A 27,878-nucleotide genomic window follows, 5' to 3' on the forward strand; every position below is an offset into this window, starting at 1 on the left:
ATGTTGTTGTAAATAGTTGAGAAACGAAAATAAATATTATAACTTCTAAGCTGTCACAAAACAGAAAGATAGTTTCTGAACTGGAGGATTTCTTTGTTTGAGTAAAAGTTTCAACTCTTTGTATTTCCATTTTTGGATTCTTGGATTCTATATTGTTTATATAAAGTCAAGTGACTTTGCAGTAGTTTTGTTGAGTCCCTGGGCAAGACTATTGACCCACATTATCCAATCCAGTCACAATAATACAGCTGGTGATGCTCAGAATGGCATCTGGAGTAAAATTTGGTTGAATCACTATTGAACTGTTTGCTATAACGAACAAAGTAGAAATAAGACACACACTTTATGTTACTAAACTTTACTTAAAGGGCCCATATTACACTGTTCCGAGAGCTCTGTTATAATATTGTTTCCTCATCACAAACATACCTGGAGTTGTGTTTTGTTTCGCACAAATCCTGCATATTTAGGCTTTGGTCCCTCAAACATAAAAGACTATGTTCTAGCTTGTGATGCCATGTGGTAATAAAGGAAATGCTCCAGTGTTTTAAACTCAATACACCTTCACTAGAATCATGAGGAACATTTCAGAGCTGGAATTATCAATGTCAACTAAACAAAAGGTAAAATGTAGCTGTTAACTTGAAAACTATTCCTTCATGACATCACAAGGTGGAACAGAACATTTTCAGCTTTGGAAATGTAGATAGCCTAATAATAAAGGGTTATTCAAACATGTGCAAATGAAGTCTGTGTAATCCCTCAGTCGTCCAGGTATGATCCATAGTAAAAAGAAAAATTCAACTCTGTCAACTGGACAAAAAGTTATTTGAGTGAAGACGTTTTGCTGTTCATCCAAACCGCATCTTCAGTTCTTGTCAGTTTTTCTCTGGTTGACAGAACAGAATTTTTTTTTACTATGTGTGAATGAAACAAAGCACAACTCCAGGTATGTTTTTGATGAGGTAACAACATTATAACATGGCATAGAGCTCACAAGGCTCTGTTCTGTGTAATATAGGACCTTTGAAAATATAAAAATGGCTATTGTGCAGCGCAGTGAAATTACGCAAATAACTATTGGAAAAAAAATATCCTGATTGGTGGACTGAGGTCAAATTATGAAATCATATGCTTCTCTCCGGTGCTTCGCTGGCTCATTACTTGAAGTCAAAGGGAAAACAGGTGTTTCTAATAGTGGCTCTGTGTGCTCACTGATGACGCTTCAGATATGATATTTCATGGCCAGAGCTGTGTGCATGATGGGAAATGATTGGGGAGGCTACTCACAAGACATGCGTGTAATGGAGGCTGATTGGCCCAGGATAGAGCTAACAAGGGCAACCAGAATGAGGTTTGAGTTCTTCTAATTTGAGTGATTCTGTATTTCATCAAACAGGTGCAACCGGTCTACCCTCCTTGGCTGAGCACAACTGGCACAAGAACTTGATTTTTGGATAAAATGAAAACAGCAGTGAGGGGAAAGGGTCTTTTTGTTGGGTCCACTGGTTTTGGTTTATGATGTATGGATTGCGTAGTGTTTGAAGTCCGTGGACTGGAGCAGATGTGTCTTTTATAGGAACACATCACTCTCCGAGTTCATCAATAATCATGTCACTGCAGTTATGTGGCCACGAGGCTTTGGGCTGACTGGCGTTAACTCCCTCATCTATAATCCAGTGTCAGAAATAGAAGAGGCGACCACCAACAAAATGGAATATTTATCAGTGACAAAGATCTAAACATGTGTTAGTTTTATTGCAATTTGTGTACTATATTATGTATTCCAAAAATACAATTAAATTGTTACTACAAAATAACTGATATACACAGACCAAACTCATTATGATCTATCCACTCACTGGCATTATAAACAGAGCTGTAATCTCCACAAAACAGCTAAACTTTATGCTTTGGACATTGTTGTGCAAACACAACTTATTAAAAAAACATATTATTCTAATATACAACTGCATGGTTTTGTAAAATTGTTTTTTCTTAAGCCTAACATGACAACTCATTAGTGTGGATCTGGTCTCTCCGCTGACCAGTGTTTTCTTTTGAAGTGAAGAGTGCATAAAGCCAAAGGCCCAAAAATCCACTGCAGACCAACAAATGAAAACCATCTCGCATGAATCGAATGTTTATTGAGCTTTTATGTGCTTGGCACCAGTATTTACATTTTTTCAAAATGCCTCAAAAAAGTTTTTTCACACAGATTTGTAACAGATTGCCCTGTAAAATCAGCTCTTAAATACTTCTCTACGGCACACCAAACATACGTAATACTCTGTTATTGCTTATTTCATCATTTTTTCACACAAGAACTTTTAAGCTTATGTTATTGATTGCATTCGCCACCATATATATAGATATGCTTAGAAACATTTTCCACTCAAAAATAGTGAAGTCATTCCAGTCCATGAGGAGGAGGCTGTTCACTGTACACGTTGTTACCCTGTTTGAGGATGGAGAGGAGTGTACACGTCCTCTTCTGTCTGTCTCTGAGGCAGAGTGGTCACATGGACCACTGCCAAAGCTGCACAAGTGCTCTGTTAAGTTCACGTCTCAATCACAGTGAAGGTGAATACTGCATACTGAGCTTTGCTGCTATTGCACAGATTTGTTTGATAATACGGTTACACTGTGAGTGTGTTTCTGAAGTCTGTAGTGTCTGAATCTAGAGGTTGTTCCAGTTTGTTAAGAAGAGATTTAAATAAAAGTTTGAATCCATCCTTTTAACATTAAGTGTCTTGAGATGATTGTCCCTGCTCCGCTGTACACAGCTCAGATCCAGAGATCATATTAAGGCTTAGACCATGTGCATGGACATTTGGGAGGAGGAGCCGTACTGACGGCCGTCACAGGAGTTGCTGCCCTGTTGTCCTGCTGACGGGTTACCGATCATGTGCATGGAGTCCATGCTTCCATTGGACAGGTATTGACGCTCAGCAAAGGCCCCTGCTGGAGAGGAGGAGCACAGCAGCCCCCCCTGTGGTTTCTCTGGGCTGGCAGCGAGGCGTGGGGAGCTGGGGAAGTTGTATCCGTACAGGTTGTAGGGGTTGTGTAAAGAAAAGGCATTATATGAGCCCTGTTGGACGTGGTGATGGCCTCCACTGAACATGTGGGCTGAGGAAGAGGATGAGCCTGAGGAGGAAGAAGGAGCAGAGCTAGTGCCCCCTCCCGCCTGCATCACGTACTGCAACTGAGAGAACTGACCGCTGTACGCATCCATCTTACCCCCACCTCCTCCTCCTCCACTGCCCCCGGGCAGTGAGCCATGAGAGCTGCCCTGCATCCCAGCAGCAATCAGGGAAGAAGTCCTCTGGGGCAGGAAGGAGTCAGAGGGCTGGGCAGAAGCCACAGCGCCCCCTGCAGCCTGGAGGCGTCCATAAGAACTGTCGGCCAGACCTCCATAACCCTGCAGTGCTGCCATGTTACTGCGGGCACAGGCGGGGTACTCAGTTAGGCCCAGGTTACACAGCTGGCTCTCCCTGCAGCCCACGTTAAAGGTGTTGGGGGCAAGGTGAAAGGCCGGGGGGGAGCAGGACGGGGACAAGAGGTGAGCAGCACCCGAGGGTGACGGGGTCCCTGTGCTGGACGTAGTGGGAGAGGTGCCAGTGCTGCCTCCTGTCAAAGAAACACAAGGCATGACATCAATGGACTAGAACTTACATGTATGTTATTGCAGGCTGCACAGAAAACCAACGATACTGCTCTACCTGTAACAATGTGTCAAATCTATGTGTTCACCGGTGAAAACAGCTAAAACTTTATATGTCTGAGAATGACACAAATCCCTATCTGTCTGACCTTTAGCCTTCCTGTGGAGGACAGCAGGAAACAAATCGTTTTCCCAGTGGGGAGGTATTAGTATTATGTTCACAGCTCTGACTCTTCGGACAGCAGCAGAAACAGCACTGGACTGTGTTAAAAAATACTTTTGCGGTTTATGTTTATAAAATTTTGGATTGCTCTGAAATAAATATATAAATAAAGTCAACCACTGCGTTTTCTCTTCACATACATAATATCATTGTGAACCAAATCTTTTTACTTTCTATTTTGTATAATAGCCAACAAAATTCAGCTTTTTGGTCCAAAATGATTTTGCAATAAATGTCATTTCAGTTTACTGCTAGTCCTAATATGACTGAAATCCAGATGATAAAAACACTTGCTGGCATATGGTATACAAGTCACAGTTTTTCAAAGTGAAACGATAGCTGTGGAATATCAGGCCCATACTTTTCCATTAATGAGAATTTGGCTGGTTCCCCTCGCTGCAGCAAAAATTCACTTTGAACGAGGAATCAGAAAAAGGAGGCATAACTAAATAATCCAGGGCCTGGTTGGCGTTCTGATTATGAACCATATGCATTCGATAATATTGTTCTGCTGAGTCTATGAGGAGGGTGGGGGATGGAAACAAACTGTAGTCAGAAAAGAAGAGAGACAGATGGGTGCTGTCATCTCCTGTAATATAATAGATAAATATAATGTATTTTATGAAAACATGTATTGAGAAGTAAGACAATTGTATATTTTATTGGACTATACATTGTTATATGTTTTTTGTTATTCATGATTACTTTCCTGATCGAAATAAAACATTATTAACTATTGGGGACTACAATATAGTACTTTATTATATTGTGCCAATGTTTATTTTTTATCTACCATCTACAGGTTGGCTTTTAGTCAAATTCACTTCAATTTATATTTGTATAGCCCAAAAAACCTTTGATGACAGTAGTTTACATTTACTGCTCAACTTTTGTTTTTAAATATTGTCTTGTAAATTACCCTGCAACTAAATACTGTGAGCCAATTCTATGAATCAGTTTGACAAGGTTGATATGTCCCACAAAACTAGGATTATGAAGTTACATTGACCTCGACTTTCCCCTTGCACTGTGAGCCTGTCCCTCCTCGCAGCCCAGAGGGGAGGCTGACTGACCTGTTACTGAGTCATTCTAAATACAATGCGCTTGTTTAACTGTGTAACATTTTTTTCCTAGATCTTTGAGTAGAGGGAAAGGTTCAGTGACCAGGCCAGGCTCACACGAAGGACACCAGTGTTCGATGCAGTGTGATGATATACACAGGGAAAGTATGCAGCAAGTTCAGCCTGGGATATGAACTACAGGGTCATATTCTTTTCTACTTTGTTCATTTTAAACACATTTCAAAATTGAAAAAGTGGATTTGTTTTATGGGTTTATGGGTTATTGTAAAGGAGGGCTCAGAAATATAAGGCTTGTAAAATGCAGATCTGAAAGGCGCTGTGGATAGCAGTTCATGAGGGCACATTATTCCTTTGAAACTGTAAGCAGAGAGTTCTTTCTGAAGCCAGTTTACAGCATTCACTATTTTTAGAATTCCTGGCACAATGTGCTGGCGTCAAAACTGTTTCATGCTTAGAAGCAAGTATGACATGCTTCAAAAGTGAACTATTTTTACGCTCAGACCTGTACAGATAAATCACATACAGGATTGTGTGAGCGCGTGCCCCCAACAGAAAGAGGAGAACATTTGTCATACCTTGTTGCTTCTGCATGTTGGTGAAGTCCTCAAACGTCAGGGTCCGAACAGGAGGTCTCCAGAAAGCATACGTCTCCATAATGGCTTCTAACCCAGTCCTAAAAATAAGAGTGTTCATTTACAAGAGTTCAAACAACAGCAAAACCAAACTTGTATTTCTATATAACAACTCAAGGAAAAGTTTAATTACTTCAACAGGAAAGTTAAAGGAATTATATGTAAGATTTTCAATTTCAAAAACTCAACTGTTTGAATTCTAAAACATGGGATCTCTCATTTATTCACGTTATAATTTGGTGTTTTGGTAAACCAATCAGAAAGCAGAATCAGTCTCACATGAGTCTCTCATTTGGGTTGCCAATTTCAAATCCAGTTGTTTTTAACCTAAAAGGACTCTCTGATATGAATCATCACTATCTAAACCCCAGCAGCCAATCATGAATCAGTGCTAGTGCAGCCTTTGCAGCTCAATGGGAGAATTCTAGAGGTTCTGAGTTTTCACATGTGGCCTGTCCATAAACTGAGAATGAGAAAAACTTAAATGAGTCCTCTATCTACAGGTTAAGGCCCAGGTTCAGTTGTGACTGTAGTATCTTTTTTTAAAACAAAAAGAGTGCAGGCTACATACAGTTAATATAAGTAATACAAACAATAAAAGTACTATACCCACAGATACTACTGCAACTCCTCCTGCCATAGCCATTCTTTTAAATCTATATTTTTCTTATTTATATTAGGCTTTGGTTTGTTTGTTTTAATCATCGTCATATAGAAGCCAGTCAATACTCTTCCTGCTTTGAAGTATTAAGCGTACTTTTAAGTGTTATTCAAAACAGAACAACTTTGTCATCCAGACTGCACACTGTGAGGATAAAGCAGCCGACTTCTCATATCGCTACACAACAGCTTTCAGACTGAGTGCTTGTGTGAAAGCTAAAGTCAGTTTGTATGGAGCGGTCCAGACTGTAATCCTGCACAGAGGAAACTAGAGCCATTAAAAGGAGCAGGTTTTTATTGAGGACATAAATCTATGTGACGTTTCATCTGAAATCTGTAGTTCGCTGTGCTTCCTGTCTGATTTACCCTAGTGTCCCCAGGAAACCATGGTAACGACACCCCTGTTCTGTGTTATTTTTGGACTGTAGTAGCTCGTTAGCGGGCCGTGCTAATCGAGAAGGCCCATCCGGATCACTGCGCCCATTCATACAGCACGGGCCAGCCACAAACACGACCATATTAAGAGACTGGAAACTCCCAAAAGGAAACCACTGGGTGCTTAATGTGACAATTATTGGTTTGCCCTTTGGATTGATTCAGGATTTCCCCTTAAATGTGGAATTAGCCGCTCATGTTCCACTGCAGATTGGCTCCATTCACACTTCGCAATTAATTTTATATTTGGTTATTTTCTCCCATGCAGCAGTAATATATTTTATGGTCAAATTGAGCGAAAATATCAGTCTCCATTAAAAGAGACTAGCAGGTTCATGTTTCAAATGCAGAATGGATGTAGTTGGCAGTGGTGGAAGGTAACAAAGTACAAGTGGTAAAGTACTGTACGTAAGTCACTTTTACAGTGGATACTTTTTACTTTCACTTCATTACATTTGAGAGCAGGTATCCGTACTTTCTACTCCACCACATTTTTTAACTGGACTGAAAAGTAAACAGTTCTTTTCATATGATTTGAGGGGTTATTTTTACCATGTCTGTGATAACATTCTGATGAAAGTTTTTGAGTTCAAGCTTCGGTTTTGAGCAAACAAAAATAAATACACAAAATTCAATTGAAAAACTAAGAAATTGATTTGTATTGCTCCTGTTAACCAAAATATGTATCATTTTAAATCAATATCACTACATTTAACACTTTAACAAATTACTTTTACTTTTTACTCTTAAAGTACATTTTTAAACGGGTACTTTAATACTTTTACTTAGATTTTTTCATGTGATACTTTTACTTATACTTGAGTAACCTTTCACCTCTGTATCTGAACTTTTACTTAAGTAACAAAATTGAGTACTTCATCGCCTCTGATAGTAGATAGATACTGTTATACTGTTAAAAGCTATAAAATAAAAAGTTTAAAAAAAAAAGTATTGTCTGACAAATCCAGTTATTATAATATGATGTTTCTTAATGATTACATTATCATGAGTGAATGAGTCCAGTGCTCTTTGACACAGTGTGAGTGTCTAAACTGTATGACATTCTTTCTTCCTCATAAAACTGTAAAGAAGACACTGTGAGAGTGGACTGGACTCACGGCTCACTCCTCTCTCCATCCTCTCGCCAATGAAACTCTAATGCCAGTTCATAAATCAGTCGTCTATTGTTTGAAAAATGAAAAAAGATGTCTCAAATATCTGCGTGCCAATAATGTGGTCCAGATGAGGGGCCAGCTCTTGTGTGTGGAGGGCTTCTCTTATACAATCACTATATAAGAGCTGAAACCCGGGCATACACAGGGCAATGCTATGGCTATGGAGATGCTCTAAATTAGATACTTGATACTTGAGACTATAGCAGCCAATAGGAAGCCTCACACTCTATGATGTCACTGCAGCAACAAAACACTGTACTGTATCTGCATTTGTTAGGAAACATTTGAGGATAGTTTGCTTGATTACAAATTTTAAAAGTAATGGCAGTAGTATGATGTTAATAGCTGCAGTAGTCACAGGAGCTGTCTTTGCCAAATACTTGTTCAACATTAGAGAAGTAATGCATTACTCAAAACTAAGCATCCCCTGGCCAAAATCCAGAATTACTCCACACATCTGTGAATGTCCAAATAAAAATACCTTCTATTGAAAACTTGTTGTGCAGTTGAATGTCACATACCTGTTCCTCCCAGAGTCTCTGAATCCTTTGGCAAAAGGGTTTCGGTCAATCTTTAGTCTGGTGATCTGAGAGCAGAGACATAGGTTTTTATTAACGACATTATAACAACTGCTGCTGCATTAAAATGGCTGTACAAGTGTGCATGGTCTGATACCTGCTGGTTCTGGTAGGCAGTGACAGTGGTAAAGACGGTCTCGGGGAAACTGAAGGTCTTGACCCCCTCCCCAGTTGGGACAGGTTTGTTTGGGGACAGTTCACTGCTGAAGTCCTTCCTGATCACATGGACACGAGGCTGGTACTTGTGCATCGAGTGAAGGATGATCTGAGGGAGACAAATGAGACATATGTGTGTGCGTGTTTATGTATATATATATATATATATATATATATATATATATATATATATATATATATATATATATATATATATATATATATATATATATATATATATATATATATATACACACATTATTCAGTGTAGGCCAAATGGATCTGCAGGTTGGTGGGTTAATAAACTCTCTGTGTTGTGAACACTGGATCATATGGTAATATAAAACACAATTAGCCAAATACAACATGCAGACAGCAGCTATGTCAGTGTGTGTTTAGTTTTACTGTGATGTGAGAACAGGGTCTCACAAAAAGATTAGCACAAAGGATTAATAACATATCAAGTCCATAGTTGGGTACAAATGTAACTCTAGATAGACTCCTAAACCGTATACTATTTTGTGGTTGAATTTCATGAATCATTAACTTCAGAGACTCTATCACGGCTCTTAACATGAGGTGAGTTCACACTGTATGAAGCAGGATTATTTTGCAGTGTAGTCCAGGCGTCAGTCGGGCCGATCCCGCCTCGGGCCCAGGTCTGGTCCTGATTAGACTGAGGGTGAGAAAACCTCCCTAGAGCCAAACACCCCACATTGCCCCCCACACATCCCCCACCACCTCCACAGCTCTAACCCAGAGTATCAGGAACACTTGCAAATATTTTGCATTTAAAATCTCAGAGAGGGTCACTGAGAACAGATGTTCATGCTAACTCGCTAGTAACATCAAAACAGTAATGATGTTTGTGAAACCAGGGATACAATTAAATCAAACAAAATAACCGCAAAAATGAGATAATTATTACAGATGTCATAAAGGAAACAGCCAGGCAAACATTTTGGAGGTATTCAGTGGTGATGGTAACAAAGGCCTTATGCTTAACATTTTTCTTTCTTTTTCTAGACCTATAGACTTTGGCTCGTAAAATGTGTTTTGTCATTTAAGTTATGGTGTTTGTGTGAAATGATGTGATGTTGTGTAAGGTAATGGCAGTATACGCAGAGACAGTTGAACGCACCGTTGTCTTTATTTGCTTTTTGAACATTTCCTTCACTCTGAACCTGAGAGCCTGTCACATGACTCATAAAAACAGACCAGGAAAGGTTAAAACTGAAGGGAAACGCCACAGTAACACGGCTGCCCCAGAGGAGAGGGAAAGAAAGGGGCAGAGAGAAAGAGGAGTAGAGAGAGAGAGACGTAGAGGAAGAGGGGTAGAGGAAGAGGGAGAGAGGCTTCATCTGTCTAAGGTTTAAGATGAAGTCACTCATCATCAGCTGACTGTAGTTCACACTCAAACACTGTTATGATATTTAAGCTTATGAGTCTGTGGACAGTCATCTGAACAATAAAATAATAATAAAAATAGTCAATAATAACATAAAGATACATTTTGAAGTCACTTAAACTCTACTGTTACAGGTAATTCTTATTTAGTTGATCACAAAACACAAAACATGGTCAAATATAACCTGCTTTATTAATATTAGTTTAAGTGTTTATGTATTGAGATCAACATAAATCACACATGCTCAGAGTAGACAAACACTGAGGGAAAAGACGTTGGAGTGTCTTACTTTGATTGGACAAAGCAACCCTGAATTTTGAGCTAAAAACTAAAATGTAAAATCCTTATTTGAAATACTCTACGTTTTCTGAAAATAGAAGGGCAAAGAGAAAATTGATCCAAAATCACAGAGATATGCTCAAGACGTTACTGGCATAATACAAATGCAACGGCTCATTTAGAACAAAGCTGTCATAAAAATACTTCTTTTGCATGTTATAAGTTTTTCCCAGAGAAAGATGGTAGAATGAAGCAGCTCAGAGCAGACAGAGGGATGTGGCTGGAGGATGAAATGTCATTTATCTGTAAAATATGTGTTTGTGGTCAGAGCACAATAACAAAAGAACATAAACACAGGGCCTATATACTTATGTATCCTGTTTATGATACAGCTCATGGGAGTCTGAGTTTGAACCTACTCCCCAACAGCGGTGAAAGAAGTACTCAGTTTTGTTACTTAAGTAAACGCGCAGATACTGGAGCAAAATATTCTCAAGTAAAAGTAAAAGTATCACATGAAAAAATCTACCAGTACTTAAGTAAAAGTGTTAAAATACCAGTTTGCAAATGTACTTAAAGAGTAAAAAGTATTTCACGCATATTTTGAGATCTAATAAAGCTTCAAATGTAGTGATTTTCTAAAAGATTTGTATTGAATTTGCTTCAACAGAAACAACTGAATCAAATTACTCAAAGTAGCTGATGATTAAGTTGATAAAAATAAACCCTCAACTTTTCAGCAGTTCTCAAACAGTAATAAAAAATACTTTAACTTTTCAGTCGTGTTCAAAAATGTAGTGTAGTAGAAAGTACAGATACCTGCTCTCAAATGTAGGGAAGTAAAAGTATCTGTTTTAAAATTTGCTTAAGTAAAGTACAGATACCTAAACTTTTTACTTAAGTGCAGTACTTTACTACTTGTACTTCATTACATTCCACCACTGCACCCCCAGAGACTTATTAATAAACTGGAATTATGTCTAAAGTACATATGAATGTTTTTGTACTTTTTACTTGGTTTGGTGGTACTCATTTTGGTAAGTTAAATGATGAACTTCACATAAAGGTAAAAATAAATAAATAATAATAATAATAAAAAGAGTAATCTAACCTATAGACTTTAACTGTTTATTGTTTCAGCTGAGAATCATTAACACTTTGCTTGGTTATTACAGATGTCAAAACAAAATATAAATAGTTACTTTTTATTTGGTAAGACATTCATAGTGAGACGTCTGACCACCGCACTGTCAACAAGTAAGAAAGACACGACTTTTGATGTTGTTTTGCAGCAGCGAGATAAATCTGAAGCTATTTCTGCGTGTAACATTGAAAAGTATGGTGTGGGTCTGACCGTGCTGGTGTGGCACATATAAATCTTAGACAGTTGTATGTGTGCGGTAGTGATTCACGTCTCGCGGCTGTTTCGGATGGAGGCATTTTGTTACACCACAGCCAGGAAAATCAGAATTCATTTCGATCGATCTGAAAAAAGATGCGGGTGAGTGTAAAAACAAAAGGCCATCTCAACCCGCATCCTGAATTGTTGCTTGAAATGGCAAATTATTATGCTTTTTTTTTTTTTTATTACAACTGCAATATGGTGTAGTACTACGTATATTTCTAAACATAAGGTCCTTGTAAAACTTAAATTTGCGGAGAAACTTGGAGGCTCGCAGTCAAACCTTTCACCTTTCAAAACCACATCATATATTTAAAGAAACCAAATGCCAATAGAAGTAATTTCAGTTCCCCGTGTTCGAACTGGATACAAGTTGTAAATCAAGATGTTGTTCCACCCAAACTCAAACTGGCTCAAACAAAAATCACTGAAATCTCGCTGATCGGACCATTACATAATTTTACAGAGGAAATTAATATCTGACTGTCAAATTAAAGTCAAAGTTAGGGACGTTTGGCTCTTTTAAGGGATCCAAATCTTTTAAGAGAGTCGTTCAAATAGACTGGCACTTTCCGTTTATGTGTATGACAGAAACTCAATTCATTTTATTCAGTGATTCTTTTGATGGTTGAACATAAATCAGGCTAAAAATGTAAAAAAAAAAATCCAAAATTATTTCCAGGTTTACGTAAAGGAGCCATTCAAAAGTGATAAATGTCACGAATGCCACACGTCTGAGCCCTTCTCTGTGTTGGAATAAAACAAGCACCTTTTGAAACTATTTTGGGGAAGAAATACCTTTGTTTGTGCTGAATGAAAAGACAATGAAGCCAGTTTTAGTTTTGTATGAATAAGCCCAGTAATTAGAGCGAACCATAAACCAGATCAAAACCACTGCATCTTTACAGGTAAAAGGAAAGTTCTACCACAGAAATCTGACCTGTCCTCCAGCTCCGTTTTAAACTATGGACAGTTTAGAATGAACCTACCCTTTGGATTTGAGATTGGTGAAAAATGAGCACTGTTGCCGTAGCGATTAACAAATTTAAGATCAAATTGTTGGTTTTCAGATTGTAAAATGTGAAGATGTCGTACTCCCAGATCGGGCAGGAGTATAACATGTACTTTGCCATGAAATATCAAAAGTAAATTCACAAATGTTGAACGTGATCATTTCTCTATTAAATATCATTGGTCTATAATGTTGAATGTTTTCAGAAATATGTTGTTATCTTGTGAATGGGGAAAAAAAAAACTCGAGATGAAGCTTATGAATAAAACAGCCATGGATACGGGTGTTACTAAGACAACCCATGCCTCTGCGGTTTAGGCTTAGCATCAAAACTCTGTAATACTGTGTTATAACGGGACCACACACAGCAGCGGCAGACAGAGTGTCCTTACATGTCCTTGGTCGTCCAGTTCGTTGTTGGTGAGTTTGAGCTTGTCGAAGCTGACCACTTGTCTCATCCAGGTGTCACCCGAGGCCAGGGAGTCCGGGTGGATGTAGACTCTAGGGGGCACCGGGGAGTCGGCGTTTCCAGCCACCATCCACTTAGAGCTGTGGTACACGTATCTAGGAAGAAGAAAAGAGCAAATTACATTACGACGCATGTGGATGATGTTATAAGGACAAGGGGGACGCATCAAAAGCTGTTTTCATTTTGGCTTGACTTTCAGTTCAGCGACAATATTTATAATAATTAATCACATGAAAAAATTGTATAAAAGTACCTGTTTAAAGAGGAAAAAGTAGAAGTATTTCACGCGGATTTTGAGATCTAATACAATTTCAAATGTAGTGATTTTGTTAAAGATTTGCGCAGATTTTTTTTCATTTTTTTTATTAGTTTTTCCTTTGTATATTTTTGTTTGGTCAAACTGTGAACATGACAAAAAATAAACCCCTCAGCCTTTTCAGCAGGTTTCAGACAATGATAATAATAAAAACTGCTTTTACTTTTCAGTCCTGCTCAAAAAGCGGAATAGAAAGTACAGATAACTCCTCTCAAATGTAGTGAAGTAAAAGTAAAAGGTATCCACTTTAAAACTTAATTAAGTAAAGTACAGATACCTAAAAGAGTTATGTAAGTACAGTACTTCACTACTTTCACTTTCACTGACTATTACCATGCAGCAAATTTGGAAGTTTTATTATTATCATGATACTATATAACACTGATACTCTAACTCCTAACCCTTTAATGAAGTAGTAGTAATAGTAGTAGTGCCTGAATCATACTTAATAAACACTTTGTCCATGCTTTGTTTATTATTAAGGCTGTAAATACTGCAGTTGTTACCAAATTTTCAAACCTTTCTAACGAGCATGTATCAAGTAACTCCACATCCAACTGCTGAAACATTCGTGTTGTTCAGTCAAATCACGAGGGCGTCACTTTTCAGCGCAGGGTTCAACTTTTATTAACAATCTGTAGCTGTTTATTTTTAATTGAAGCACAACACTGCTTTTCAAACGTGTGTATTTTTATTGTGCTTGAAACAAGAGCAACATTAAGTGCTCCATACGCAGTCACGCGCACAGCTGCACAGTCTGAATTAGAAAGAGTCATAATATTTGATGATGCTGAGGAGAAGGAGGCGCCCCACCCATAACACAGTGGGAGACGGGAGAATGAAAGTAAAACCACTTGTGACATTTACTCTACTGGTTTTAAACGTTAACCGACCTCGACCACAAGAAGACTGAAAAAAAGTAAAAGTGACACTCAAATGTATTAATGAGCATTAAAGCACTATATACATCATACTACAACAGTACATAATACAGATGTTGATGTAAGTTTTTTGAAAATGTTATAAAATGAAGTATTTTTTATTATTGTTAGTATTGCAATAGTGTCTGAAAGTATTTGGGGTGGAAACAGCGCCCGTAGCAGTAACACAAGGTTTATTATTTGGAGGATACATGCAAATTTGTATTAAGAGCACATTTAAAAACACTAAGGCTGCCAAGAAGTGCACAAAGTCAATATGAAGTGTATATGTGCAACTTAGAATGAACAACTACTGCAAGATTAAAGTACAAGACAACTCATCACATCACAGGAAAGAGGGAGAGAGATAGAAAGAGAGAAAGAGAGAGAGACAGAGAGAGAGCGAGAGAGAGAAAAGAGTGAGAGAGACAGAGAGAGAGAGAAAAGAGTGAGAGAGACAGAGAGAGAGGGAGAGAGACAGAGAGGAGGGAAAGGGAGACAGAGAGAAAAGAAAGATAGAGAGAGAAAGAGAGGAGGGAAAGGGAGAGAGACAGAGAGAGAGACAGAAAGAGAGAGAAAGACAGAAAAAAGAGATACAGCGAGGGAGAGAGTGAGAGAGAGAGAGAGAGAGAGAGAGAAGAGAGACAGAGAGGGAGCCAGAGAGGGGAGGGAAAAGGAGAGAGAGAGACAGAGAGAGGGGGGGCAGAGGGGGAGAAAGAGAGAGAAAGAGGAGAGAGAGAAGAGAGGGTGAAAAAGAAAAAAAGAGAAACAGAGAAAAGAAAGAAAGAGAAAGTGGGAGAGACAAAGAGAGAGAGAAAGAGGGAAAGAGAGAGAAAGGCAGGGAGAAAGGGAAAGAGAGAGAGAGGCAGAGAGAAAGAGGGAGAGAAAAGGGGAGAGAAAGAAAGAAAGAAAGTGAAAGAGGGAGAGAGAGAAAGAGACAGAGAAAAAGATAAAGAGTTAGAAGGATAGAGAGAGAGAAGAGAGAGAAAAAAGGAAAGAGAGAAAGAGGAAGAGCGATATTAAAAAAGGGCAGATGTTAGAATTTAGAGGTTTTTTTGTTTTCATGAGTCCTGCAAGAATCCTCCAATTAAAAGAGCTCCAGCCACTATGACCTGTGACACAGTCTAAGAATGACAAGAACTACTAATACAGTCTGCTGTTCTATAGAGAGGTACAAACACTGCCATTAATAAAGCATATGTGCAACGATGTATTTTTAAGTAAATGTACCAGCAGCTGTGAAAAGATGGTACATTTTAGTCATGCAAAGTTAAGTTTTTGGGGGATTAAATATTAATATTATCCAATAGTAATACAACCACCATGTTATTTTGGATTTTTTGATTAATACATCGTTCCACATTCAAATGTAATCAAACTGCGACACACACCAGAAACCACTCTCTCTTATTAAACTAGAAACTGACTGAAGACAGACAGCTGATCACAATAACAGACCATAATGAGGAAAGCTTTTAACAGACTAATAAGATAAATAACCTTCATATTTCCTCATAACTAGAACATTGAACACATTTCCAACCAGAACACTATAGCCACTCTATTGTTTACTGCTCTGGATGCAATCTTGTTTTTACTTGTGACAATGACAATGAATGTGCTTAGTGTTGATCTAACTTCACTAGCGCAGGGAACAAGGACACTTAAGCTCCAAACATGACTGGAAATCTGATTTAGCCATACACTTTCATCTTTTATATTGCACATCTGGCACCATCATAATCAGTACAGACCGGACTTTATGGGACACTCTGACGGGGCAGGACAGAGGAGGGAGCCACTAACCATACACTGTTTGGCAAGTCCAGAATGATATCTATCTGGATTTTTATACAGAGGGATTTTAGTTTGGTCCCCACATCCTCCGTTGCCCTTCGAGCCAGATTCAGACAGTACTGTGCAATCAGATGTATTTATTACAGTGACGCATACAAGAAAACGGCGATCACTCTTACTTCACTTATTGATTCTGCAGAAATGCTTCAATCCCATGTGATATTTTTTCCTTTTTTTTCTCCCCTCGTAAACTACCGGTACCACTGGTTTTGATACAGATGGAACATGCACATCTCCGATTGGCTAATCCACCTGTCAATCACACCCATCTGAAAACGAGGCGACTCATGTGTTTGTGAAGTTTCTGTATCGCAGGCAAAATCATACCCACACTAAAGCTATATTTTTATCTTTATGTAAATCAGTGAATGCAATATTTCTGTCTTTTTCATGGGTGTCCTGTTTAAAATACAATACACATACACACAAAACTAACAAAATAAGTATATAAGTCCATATAAAACATTAAAAACAAGTGCAGATGTGTGTATAAAAGGCTGTTACCAGATTATTAAATATCTATGGGACAAAGGCACAAGAATAACACTGGACTGTGCTCACTGTGTTCACCTCATCAGATACATAACAGACAAATGCACTCATAAAAGTCACTTGTGCCAAACCAGGGCTGTAGATTATATGACTGGACTGACAGAATAAATATGAATATTGGATTACTCTTCAGTGTGTTTGGACAGAGAAATAAGGGTTTGTCTAAAGCCGCAGAATTTCAAACTCATAAGAAAAGCAGAATTTGAAATAGAAATTAGAAAGCGTGAGGTTGATGTTTTGCACATGTCACAAGCTTGAAAAACATGCACATTATCTCAATAAATGCATTTATATTTCATTCATATTTCATTTATGATTTATGGTCGGATCCTTTTGACGTGCGAGTTTTTAAAGTGTTTTATTTGAGGTTTTTAAGTGTTTGTAATTTGGTTTGGCAATTTTATTACGCAAAATAATGCCTTTTGAAAGACTTCGAACCAAACAATTAATAAACTGAGTGTCACCAATAGACCAAAAATATTAAATAAGACCAGAACGTGAAGCCCAAGTAAAGCAGTGTTGTCCAGTGCAGACCTCACTCTGAACCCCGGACAGTAACAGAGCAGTGACAGTCTCCAGATCAGTTCAAAAACCATGTGCTGAGATCCTGAGCCAGGCAGAAAATCCTATTTAATTTTACAAGATCTTTTGGCCCTGTGGCTGTGTGCAGGGTGATGTGGTTAGCTGTCAGGAGACTGAGTAGGCGGCCGAGCAGAGCGACTGCTGAGCTCGGCTGAAATACTCTCATTAATAAACAAGAATGTGAAATGAAGTATGCCCCAAATATTTTCAATGTGCAGAGCATCGTTGACTTTACTTCGTTTAACTTTTCGCAACTTTTTTCTAAGTTTTGTTTGTTTTTTTAGATGGATGTAATCCTCTTTTCCCTGTCATGCCTTAAATAAAACTTTTAAGCTATGAATCGAACATAGTCAAGGGCACATTTTGCTGGTTTTTAGATTCTACAATGTGATAGGGAAGCAAGAGCCACAAGAAGGAGAGCAAGAGCCACAAGAAGGAGAGAAAGAGCCACAAGAAGGAGAGCAAGAGCCACATTGTTTGCATTATATTGTTATAAATGGTAAAAGGTCACATTTTTATATAGCGCTTTTCCACCTTCGAAGGCATTCAAAGCATTTTACATCAAGGAACCACTCACACATTCACACACACACTCATATACCAGTGTACACAGACACTGGGGGCAAGGTCGGTTAAGAGTCTTGCCCAAGGACACAACAACAACAACAACAACATGCATCTATAGGAGCTGGAATCGCACCGCCAACCTGTGAGTCAATAATCAATTCTTTTAGTGACTAGACCCCAGAACTCGCAATATTACAAAACATATCTGCATTTTAACTGTATTCATTTTAGCTTCCTCCTGTCCGTAGAATGTTGTGACGCCGTCTGACACCCATCTCTTGCTAACCGCTCCAGTTTCACCCCTGTGCAATTACATCAAGGACTACGGACACTAAATGAATAACTTTTACCCCGATTCACAAAAAAGGTTCATAAAACTTACACTGTTGATTTTGAAAGGTTGGATGTCATTTTAAATTCAGACACAGCAAAATTAAACACATGTAACTGAGCACTCTCCTCATTTCCGCTGTTGAGAGTTATCCGATTAGCAGGCAGCGTTTGGCTCTGCCCCGTCGCTGTATGATGAATACGTTTCAATATCAGGATAGTTTGTTGTATTAGAGCTTATATCCAGAGAGCTACATCACTGTCAATATGTGTCATTATGTAGTATTGTTATTAATGATTATCTCCTCTGACTATGGGCTTCAGTTTCCTGTTTATAGGTGTCATTTGGAGCACTTTTAACACATTAAAACGTATAATATTTTGTTTTGAACATTGCCAAGGTGTAGGTACCATCAAAACAGAGTCTTCACACGGCATGGAGTCTGCATATCTTCCCTGATGTGAAAGCATTATGTTTTTATGGCTTTTTTCATTATCTAAACATGCATGAGTGAACTGGTAACTTCAATGTATTCATATGACCAGGAACAAATTAGCAATATGTATGTTTAGCAAAAGATATAAAACTTTGGTCAACACTTTAATTTAAGGTTCTTTAAGTGCTAAGGGGGATGGGGTGGAGAGATACTGATTTAGGCTATAAACACTACATTCTAAATGAGCTAATATTGCAATAAGTTCTTTGTAAAACATAAATAAGGACATGTGCTACCTAAAGTGTTACCCGTTGTATGGCAAAGGTCCAGATGTTTCAACATTCTGAAACTCATAGTCCACCATAGTTCACATATGCTGAAGATGGATCAATGAATAACTCAAACATCACTAAAATAAGAGCAGGCTAAAGGGAATATGTTGTCCAAGTGGGTTAAAAATGTGAGTTGACATTTGAAAAGCAGCCAGGAAAATCCATTTGTAAGAGCAGCACATAGATATGACTGTGCACAGTCACACATTAGCCAGCTGTGCATTTATTAAGCAGGTCTCTGAAGATTTGTGCTATATTCAGACTAGAGTGGACACAACTCTTCCCTTAGAGAACAATTATTCTGCGTTCCCAACAGCATCATACTCGCCGTTAAAATAAATCAAGTATTTTGAGCAACCACTTATGACACTGCTGTGATTGGATTTGGGGGATTATCTAATACCTGTATCTCTTGTTGTCCACAGGAACTATATCCATGGCGATGTAGTACTGCTGATGAGGGTCCAGGCCGGCGATCTTCACTCGCATGGCAGGAAACATCCTCCTAAAAAGCACAGTGTAATTCTTCAGTGTGACAGTGAAAAGGGTTTGCACAGCTCCTGAGCACTCACATCTTGAGAGCTAATAAGTTATACCATTTTTAGATTCTCATTTGGATCCTGCAGTGTTTTAAGGATCAAAGTGTCTCTCCTCATCTCAATTTACTACAACAGAGCAACATTATTGTGGTATGGCAAACTTTTTTAGATTATTTTATTTAGATCATAAAATGTGACATAATTAAAATCAAATTGTTACAGGAAACACTGGTGATAAAAAATACCGTTATATGCACGTCACCAAGAAACAGTTACGAAAATCAAGAAAATTTATTAAGGTCTATGTTGTCTTTTACTGAATGAAATACTTGACAGCAAGAACAAATTGGCCACTATTTTAAGCTTGCAAGTTAACTAAATAAACTTGTGTGCATTTGAGTGTCAGTGTGGACTCTTCTTCTTTTAATAAAACAAACATGAGGTTGATGTAAACACTGTGATATTTACACAGCTCTGAAAGAAGGTCTGCTCAGGAGGAAAACACGTCTGAACTATTTGGGAAGCCTGGAGTAAATTTACAGCTAATGCAACTATTCGCATGCAGAACAGTGTATTAGAAGCACCAACCAACAGGAAACTGTGTGTAAGATAAAGCTATAAACCTGACATATCCCCAATAATGCACCTCTGAGCCAGACTCAGCCAGTTTAAGCATCACTTAAAGCGTCACCGTTTGAAATAACAGCCTGTGCGTAAGAGACGGTTAGACCTAATGCCTTGTGTTGTTCTTCAAACGGTGCGTTTTCTTTTCTCATTTTGAGCTCATAAATCGGACCCTGGCTAATGAGAAAAGAAGGTCGCTCCCCGTTGGATTTATGAGCATCTTAGGAGGGAGCCGTGAAATGCGCGCTCCGCCTGTTCTAACCCGGTGATGCTCTATTTATGACCTGATTTACCTATTTAAAACCAATTTAAGCTCTGCTCTATAACGAGGCGGAAGCGCATAGTGTAGCTTGTTGCAGTTAATTAAAAAATGAAAGAATCCACAAAATCAATGTCACCTTCAAACCGTGCCACTAAAGACGTTTACGTAAAACACAAACATCAAATAAAAACGAATACGCTCATAACAAAGCAACGTGTTGCACAGTCTTGAAAAGTCTACGCCACAAACATTCTTGGTTTCAGAGTGTGGGAGTGCGTGTGTGTGAGACACACACGCAGGAGGTTAAACAGGCCTAGACTTTTAGCCCTGGTACCTATGTGTCCGCGCGAGCATCAAACGCGTCGAGCAAACTCACCGCCAGTGATACATATGCAGCATCATTTAGAGAACATGTAGTCTTAAAGTGAAATAGTACTTTATTGTGCACAGTAATAGACGCATACTGAAGACTGGTGCCTTAGTGTGCCAGTGGAATAGACCTTCACTGGATGCGCCTGGCCTACCTTCCAGCTTTAGTGATGATCATCTCGGTACCGATGTCGTGGAACCGCTTCCAGAGGTCTGCGCACTGCAGCTCCACCTGGATCTCGTCCATGGAGGCCGGAGGAGACTGGTCGCAGGCCCCGGGGGCCAGCTCTGCAGGTGATCCGAAAGAGCAGGACGTCCTCTCCGCTAGACCCTCTCCGTCCGAGCCGGGACTCGCCTCTGAGTCTGCAGGGAAATGAAGATGATGAACAGTCCGCTCTCATATCCAAGGAATTAATAGGTTTAAGCTTTACACAGGAAACTTGGCAAAAGAAGACAACGCCCCGGAATCCAAATCACCTGCCGCCTGCAGCTCAGAGAAGCGGCCGCCTGGCTCACTGCTCGTGGACGGTTGGGTCGAGGTCAAAAGCAGAGTAAATGCAGCGTAACGACTTTGAAATTCAATGAAGAAAATAGCTCTGCAATTTGAATTGGACCACACATCGGGGAAACTGCAGACAGTCTGAGCTTCTATGGCTCCTTTTCGATGAATTGATGTAACTTATTTTTAGGCTATTTATTAGGTATTTTTATTAAATCAAGGGCACACAGAAAGTTTACTCGGACAAGAAAATATTATTAACTATTGTCACTCTCAAGACAAAAAGCCAACGCTGACATCCTGTAGGCTATTTGAATAAGAAAATAAAGAAACATTTAGTGTGGCACCACGCGTCAGAGACCTGAATCAAACTCACGTCTTATTTCTAAATATGTGATTTAATATTATTTTCATTATGTATTTTTGTCTCTTTTACATATTTTTTCATGCATCAGGGAAGTAGAGTATGGAAAATTAAAATTAATAAAGGCAACTCCTCAAAACGTAAAACTCCTTTTCCAGTTCTAACTCTGACCTTAAATGGCTGTTGGAGTTCAAAGGAGAATGAGGTTAAATATTACTGTAGTTGTTCCAGCTGGATGTCAAATCTTTCATCCTCGACACATTAAAGCTCCCTCCGATTAAACTCCGAACAATCACCACATGCGAGCTCCCATTTCACTTTTCTCAGAACTGGTTTATAGTTGAATATCCTGCCTCAGCCCCTCCGACACCACCAGCGCCCGAAAAGTCAGAAAAGAAAGTAATAATGTATTATTTATTGAGGGCCTTGACACAAGGAGGTTGACTTGGCAGACTACAGGGCACACAAATATGGTTATGCAAATGCGCAGACTGGACAGCGTCCCAGGCAAAACCGCTACAGAGGAGCAAGAGCCAAGAGCTCTGGAAACGAGAGACACGGAGAGACAAAGAGGAGGGGGACCAGCAGTTCTATTGAAAATACACTGCAATATGCCTTTAAGGTCTAAGCACTGTTCTATCTGATCATGTCTAACAACTATTAAATAGGCCTATGACCAATCATTTACAATAGGCCTGATAATCCGTGTATTGGTCCAAACAAATGTAAAACAGATTAGACTTTGATCAGTACGTTTTGTATGTTATTTATTTGACAAAATTTGAAAATGGAAATTGCTTTCCATAAATAAACATATGCAACCTACATAAACATAATTACAAAAAATAAATAAAATAAATACTGCTGCGCGTATCCATTTACTGACCTGCAGCAACAATTCAGAAGCTGCGTCAGTTCAGTCACTGCACACCCAGCCTACAAATGCTTTAATAGTATTTTGTGAGATCTGTTTTCTGCTGAAAGTGAGGCACGGAGTCCAGGGTCAACCAACACGGCATTGACACAAAGCAGCACTGCACATCCCCGCAGCACTGCACATCCCCGCAGCACTGCGCATCTCTGCACAATGAATAGAAATAGGAATTACTCGGACACCGAAACACTTCATCTACGCGTAATGATGAAATAGCTACTTCAGAACATCCACAACCGAACTTTGAAGATACACTTAAAAAGTAAAACAATAACCCTGTGTTATTTTATAAACAATTACATTAAAAACAACAGCACCATTTTGACACAGGTTTGTGCACTTGGTCAATAACCTGCCTCTTGACCCTCAAGTCTGGATATTGCGGAAATATTCTTATTAAAATGTTTCAAAAGAAATATGACTGATTCCTTAAATGATAAAATAATAACATGTTTCCTTTTAGTGTATTTCATGCGCAGCGGTGCATGACACAATACGGAACATTCTCCAACAGGAACGATGACGTATACGGCCTATAGTTGATTTGTCAGAGGCGACTGTGAGCCTCAGCAGCGCAGTCTTTGTGGCTAATAAACGTGTTATACGACCAGCCCCTGAGCCCACAGAGGAGTAAAAATAATATGACTCTGTTAAAGATTCCCTAAACCATAATCTGCCCACAGAGACTCGGTTTGATCCGGTGACCATCCACTCTGGTGCCACAGCGCAACCCGGACGTGGAGGCAACCCGCCTGCTAATGAGCAATACACACACCTACCAAGGGCCAAAGCACCGGGGACCTTGTTCAGTCCACTCTCACAAATATATACATAAAATAAAGAAATATATATACATTAAAAATAGAGTAACGTGTAGGCCTACTGCTAGGTTTTACACTTTGTGTGTGTGCTTTTCTACGAGACAACCCTAAAATCGTCATGGAGTATTTACTGATCTGTCCCAAATAAAACGGGAACAAAAATATGTATAAATCCTTAAAATCATTTTCAATTAAAAAAATGCTCTGGTTTAATACTGCAGCCATGCGTAAACACGCAGTGCTTTAAAGACTGAACGACATGGGATCAAGAGGCCCACTGACACGAACAATAGTGATGTTTCAACAATAACATGTGTTGTAATTAGAACAATAAATCGCCCGCTTTATATCATCTTCACAATTCATAAAGCAGGGATTTCAGATTAAAGGGGCCCCACTGGTGCTCCAATGAGAATTATACATTTCAGACTCTTTAATTTGTCAAAAACAACAACTGTAAACAAAATACTAAAACACACATTTAGCTCAATATATCCATCTGAGTGCGCTCACACCTCCATTAAAGTCCTACAGTATGTGTGTACAATATAAAGTCCTACAGTATGTGTGTACAATATAAAGTCCTACAGTATGTGTGTACAATATGTTTTGACTCTTGAACCGTTTGCGCATTTAAAACGGGAGGCCTACAGTTTGTAACTGTGGCGTTTCAACGTAGAGCAATGAGCTATTTCAATTTTTCTCTTAGTTTGTTTTAATTATTATTAGTATTATTATTATTTCCTGTACTTAGCTAAGGTCATGTTTAACTTTAGTCAAGCAACAGCAAAAGGCAACATCAACATGACACTTTTAATTTTACTCTTTGATCCTACATCAAGTATAAATTAAAGTTTAAAAGAAGATAAGTTAGGCTTTGTAATAGCCCAATAACGCACATTGCAACATTTACAGAGTCCTTTGCCATTTCTAACCCAAAACAAAAATTTTGGTGATTAATAAAATTGATCAAACATTATGATATAATTCCAATTTAGGCTGCATCTCAAAATGTGTCTACGTCAAGACTATGGATAAAATGCTTAGAAAACGTGACGTTTGTGATACGCGCGTAAACATGGTCTATTGATATAGACTATTTACACCAAGATGAATGGACTAAAATATTTATGCTCTGTTATTTATTTATGAACAGGTTAAAATTGGGGTCGTAGAGTATGGGAAGTAAACAAATGTAGTGTTTTTGTAAACGCGTAAGTTTGTTTTGAAGAGGGTCTTTGGTCATAATATGGCACAATGCACAAATGAAGGCCCTGACATAAGTGGACCACGTCTTCATCCTTATTTTGAAGTGGTGCCCCTTATACCAATCCCACTCGGTCATGCTATGATGTAGTGCGGTGTGTCTGTCCCACTGACCCGGGTCCATGTCCAGTGCGCAGTGCTCGGGCTCGTCTCCGTCCGCCGCGAGACTCTCCATGGACAGCTCGAGCTCCTTCTCCTCCCAGCCCCGGAGCTTCCTCTTCTTGTTGGAACCGATAAGGGACTCCACGGAAAATGCGTGGGCTCTCGAGCTTAGAGCTGCGGCCGATCGCCTCCTCTCACTCATGTCTCTCAGATCCACGCGTGGGGAAAGAGCGGGAGGGGGAGTCCACGTCAAATGAAAAGAACAGATAACCAGAAGAAAAGTTAATCCAAAGTGTGTCTAGAAATGCCACGGTGAAGCGCTTTGGACTGGCCGTGTCATGGTGCGCAAATCGCGGACACAGTGGTGCGTCTTTCCACGTCCTCTCTTTTTCTTTCTCGAGGTCTGTCGGTCTCTGGCTCCCTCTGATTGATACCCACTTCTGGAGGAGTTTTTTCAGAAGCAAAGGGCGGCCCATTTCTTCACTCTCGGTCAAAGCAAAGCAACCAATCACAAGTGCACGCTGACGAGAAGAAAAAACATTCTGTCCAATCAGAACAGAGCTGAAACGCGCGTCCTAGAGCAGAGTCTAACCATGTCTCGGACCTGTTGCACATGTTAAAATACGGCCTTATTATGTCATTACACCTGACACAGAGACAGGACTTAAAAAACCCATCAAAAAGAACGGACTGTGAGCTTGAGTTGATTACCGTTCAATGAAATAGGGAGGATAGTCCATTGTGTTTCTTTTAACGCATGTCCGAAGTCCAACATTAGAAGGGGTTTTAGGTAAAGTCCCTCACAACTTTAAGGCAGGTTTGAGCTTACTGCAGTTAAGGACAAAGTGGACAAAGTGCTCCATGGTATTGCGCTTGGAGATTTCGATTCAGTAGCCTGAAGACGACTTTTTATACAAACAACACTGACAGATAATAACGTGGTTACGTTTATACAAATGATTGCATGCACCAGCAAGGCGTTTTTGTTCTGTTTATGGCCCACGCATGACTTGATATCAAAATAAAAATAAACTAAACTAAATAATAGCCTATAAAATTGCCTAATTAATTTTAACCTGTACCAAAGCAGGCCTATGTATATTATCGATGAAGTCTGTGGGAAATTGGAGAGTTCAAATGTAAATTTTGAGACGTAGTCAGTTAAACCAAGGTGAGTGTGCGGGCCGCGCGGAGCAGGATGTAGGTCCAGTGAAGGACTCGGAATGTCCTTGTGTCCGTCACGAGCGCACATGAGGGAACATGTGTAAATATTTGCGAAATATTTATTTGGAAACGGAAATGAACCACAATCACAAGACAAAGCTCATAATACATAATGCAAAGTAAGTCTGAAAACAGTCTAGCCTATACTTCTTAAAGAATCGTTCTATTTCTACCAGACAAAAAGGAACCAACCAAGAAAAAAGTAAAATTGCATTCAATAGGCAAAATATTTTAGAATGAAAAAAGCACAACAAAAATATATTATCCTTTCACAAGAAGAGAATATCATTGAATTCTGTTGTGCGTAAAAACACTTTTGGTGCGACTCTTTTGTACATTTGTATAGGCCTATAGCAGAGCTGTAACGACTGCAGCAATGTTTTGATTTTATTGAAACGGTTTTTGTTCAGTCTACGATATATGAATTACTAATAGAAATAGAAATAAAGAAATAGAAATAGCCTATATTCCACCAAACAATGGAATGTGCATATTTTTATCTAGGCTTTTCATTTGTGTTTCAAACATTGGGCCAACAATTCCTGCTTCTATACCCAAATCAACAACGGTTTTCGATATTGGTTTGTGGGTCATGTGGAGGTATTTTTATCCCGTGAAGAAAATCCCTTTGTGAAGCACTTGTCTGATTAACGCCTCGTCGCAGCGCAGCGATGGAAACGCTTCTGTCAGTCTGTTTCTCCAGGGAGCGACCTCCACGTGTTTGAACAGCGCACAGACCCAGAGACACGAGGAACGGAGCCGGTGCACACGGGCTAGTGCCTTTTAGTTTCAGATTATGGATAAATTCACATTTTTATGTCAATTTTGTGAGTGTTCAGTGTGCACAAATAAAACAGTTCTCACTCCAGTTTCTCCGTGCACTTTTGTTCTTGACACGTTTTTAAGTAGCCGAAAAAAAAGATTCGAAATGCCCAATTCGTGTTTAAAGTATCACAATAAATCAATATCTTTTTTTTTTTTGTTATTGACAAATGTTGATCAGTCATAATCAATGTATTAATTACTTTAACAAATATTTATGGTTTTCAGCTAAAAAATGTAAACTGCCACATTTTTTTTACTTGCAGATTTTACCGAGTGTATTAAATAGGGCCAACATAAAGTGAGATTATGTGAGAGCAGGTGAAGGTTTACGGTTTCCTCTTTGAGTTATTTCATTGACTGGGTCTAAGCCTTACACCAGTAAAATGTCTCACTTTCAGCCCTTTCACAGCGGATTTCCATTTACTACCCAGGCTCTATTGCTCTGAAACACACTTTTATTGCACTTTTATTCCATCTGATTTCTGTAACAGTGCAGTTATTTTAGCACTAATATGCTGTATATTAGTCTAAGTCTGACTGAAAAGCTCTATGTGATTTATGGCCTGATGCAGTCTATAGGTTTGTATTTATGGGCTGTCAGTGTTTTAGGTCAACAGAAACGGGAACAGAAATTCTACTGAATTGATGTAACTGACTAAAAATGTTCTGGAAAAGCAACGATTAAGAAAAGCCTATTAGTCCGTGCAGCATATAGTTTTCTGGGGACCAACAGTTGGCAGCCACATTAGAGAAAATTACATCAATTCAAAATATGAATTGTGATTTGAATAGCCTGAAAATTATTTAAATTAATAGGCTTATTTAAAACAGAAAATATATCCCACTGTTTCATTTTTTGAAGTGCAGCGTGTAAACATAGAAATGCAGAAAATGTTGATCTATTTCCCAAATGAAGAGAGTAGAGTCAAAGATATACAAACAAAAATATTTTATAGAAAAAAACACATTTGTAGTTCTATT

At 38.9% G+C, this 27,878-nt stretch overlaps 1 protein-coding gene across 1 annotated transcript; it reads right to left on the reverse strand.

Annotated features, from left to right (window-relative positions):
- Positions 1-2,127: 2,127 nt before the first annotated feature.
- Positions 2,128-25,303, reverse strand: tbx15 (T-box transcription factor 15). The gene is made up of 8 exons (XM_033987574.2): positions 24,861-25,303; positions 21,018-21,225; positions 19,472-19,573; positions 13,099-13,270; positions 8,547-8,714; positions 8,393-8,457; positions 5,545-5,642; positions 2,128-3,630 (listed from the first exon to the last, which is right to left on the reverse strand). Exons 1-8 carry the CDS (start codon positions 25,048-25,050, stop codon positions 2,813-2,815), a joined length of 1,821 nt encoding a protein of 606 aa, XP_033843465.1. The 5' UTR covers positions 25,051-25,303; the 3' UTR covers positions 2,128-2,812.
- Between the last annotated feature and the right edge of the window lie 2,575 nt (positions 25,304-27,878).

Source organism: Periophthalmus magnuspinnatus, chromosome 21 (genome assembly GCF_009829125.3).
Source record: "Periophthalmus magnuspinnatus isolate fPerMag1 chromosome 21, fPerMag1.2.pri, whole genome shotgun sequence".
NCBI lineage: Eukaryota > Metazoa > Chordata > Actinopteri > Gobiiformes > Gobiidae > Periophthalmus > Periophthalmus magnuspinnatus.

What these genes read in the sequence shown, in the direction of transcription:
- tbx15 (XM_033987574.2), bottom strand. Translation starts at nt 25,050, where the DNA reads ATGAGTGAGAGGAGGCGATCGGCCGCAGCTCTAAGCTCGAGAGCCCAC. An exon ending in ATCATCACTAAAGCTGGAAG is followed by an intron (nt 19,574 to 21,017) that starts GTAGGCCAGGCG and finishes TGTGCTTTTTAG; the next exon opens with GAGGATGTTTCCTGCCATGC. An exon ending in CTGCCTACCAGAACCAGCAG is followed by an intron (nt 8,458 to 8,546) that starts GTATCAGACCAT and finishes CTCTGCTCTCAG; the next exon opens with ATCACCAGACTAAAGATTGA.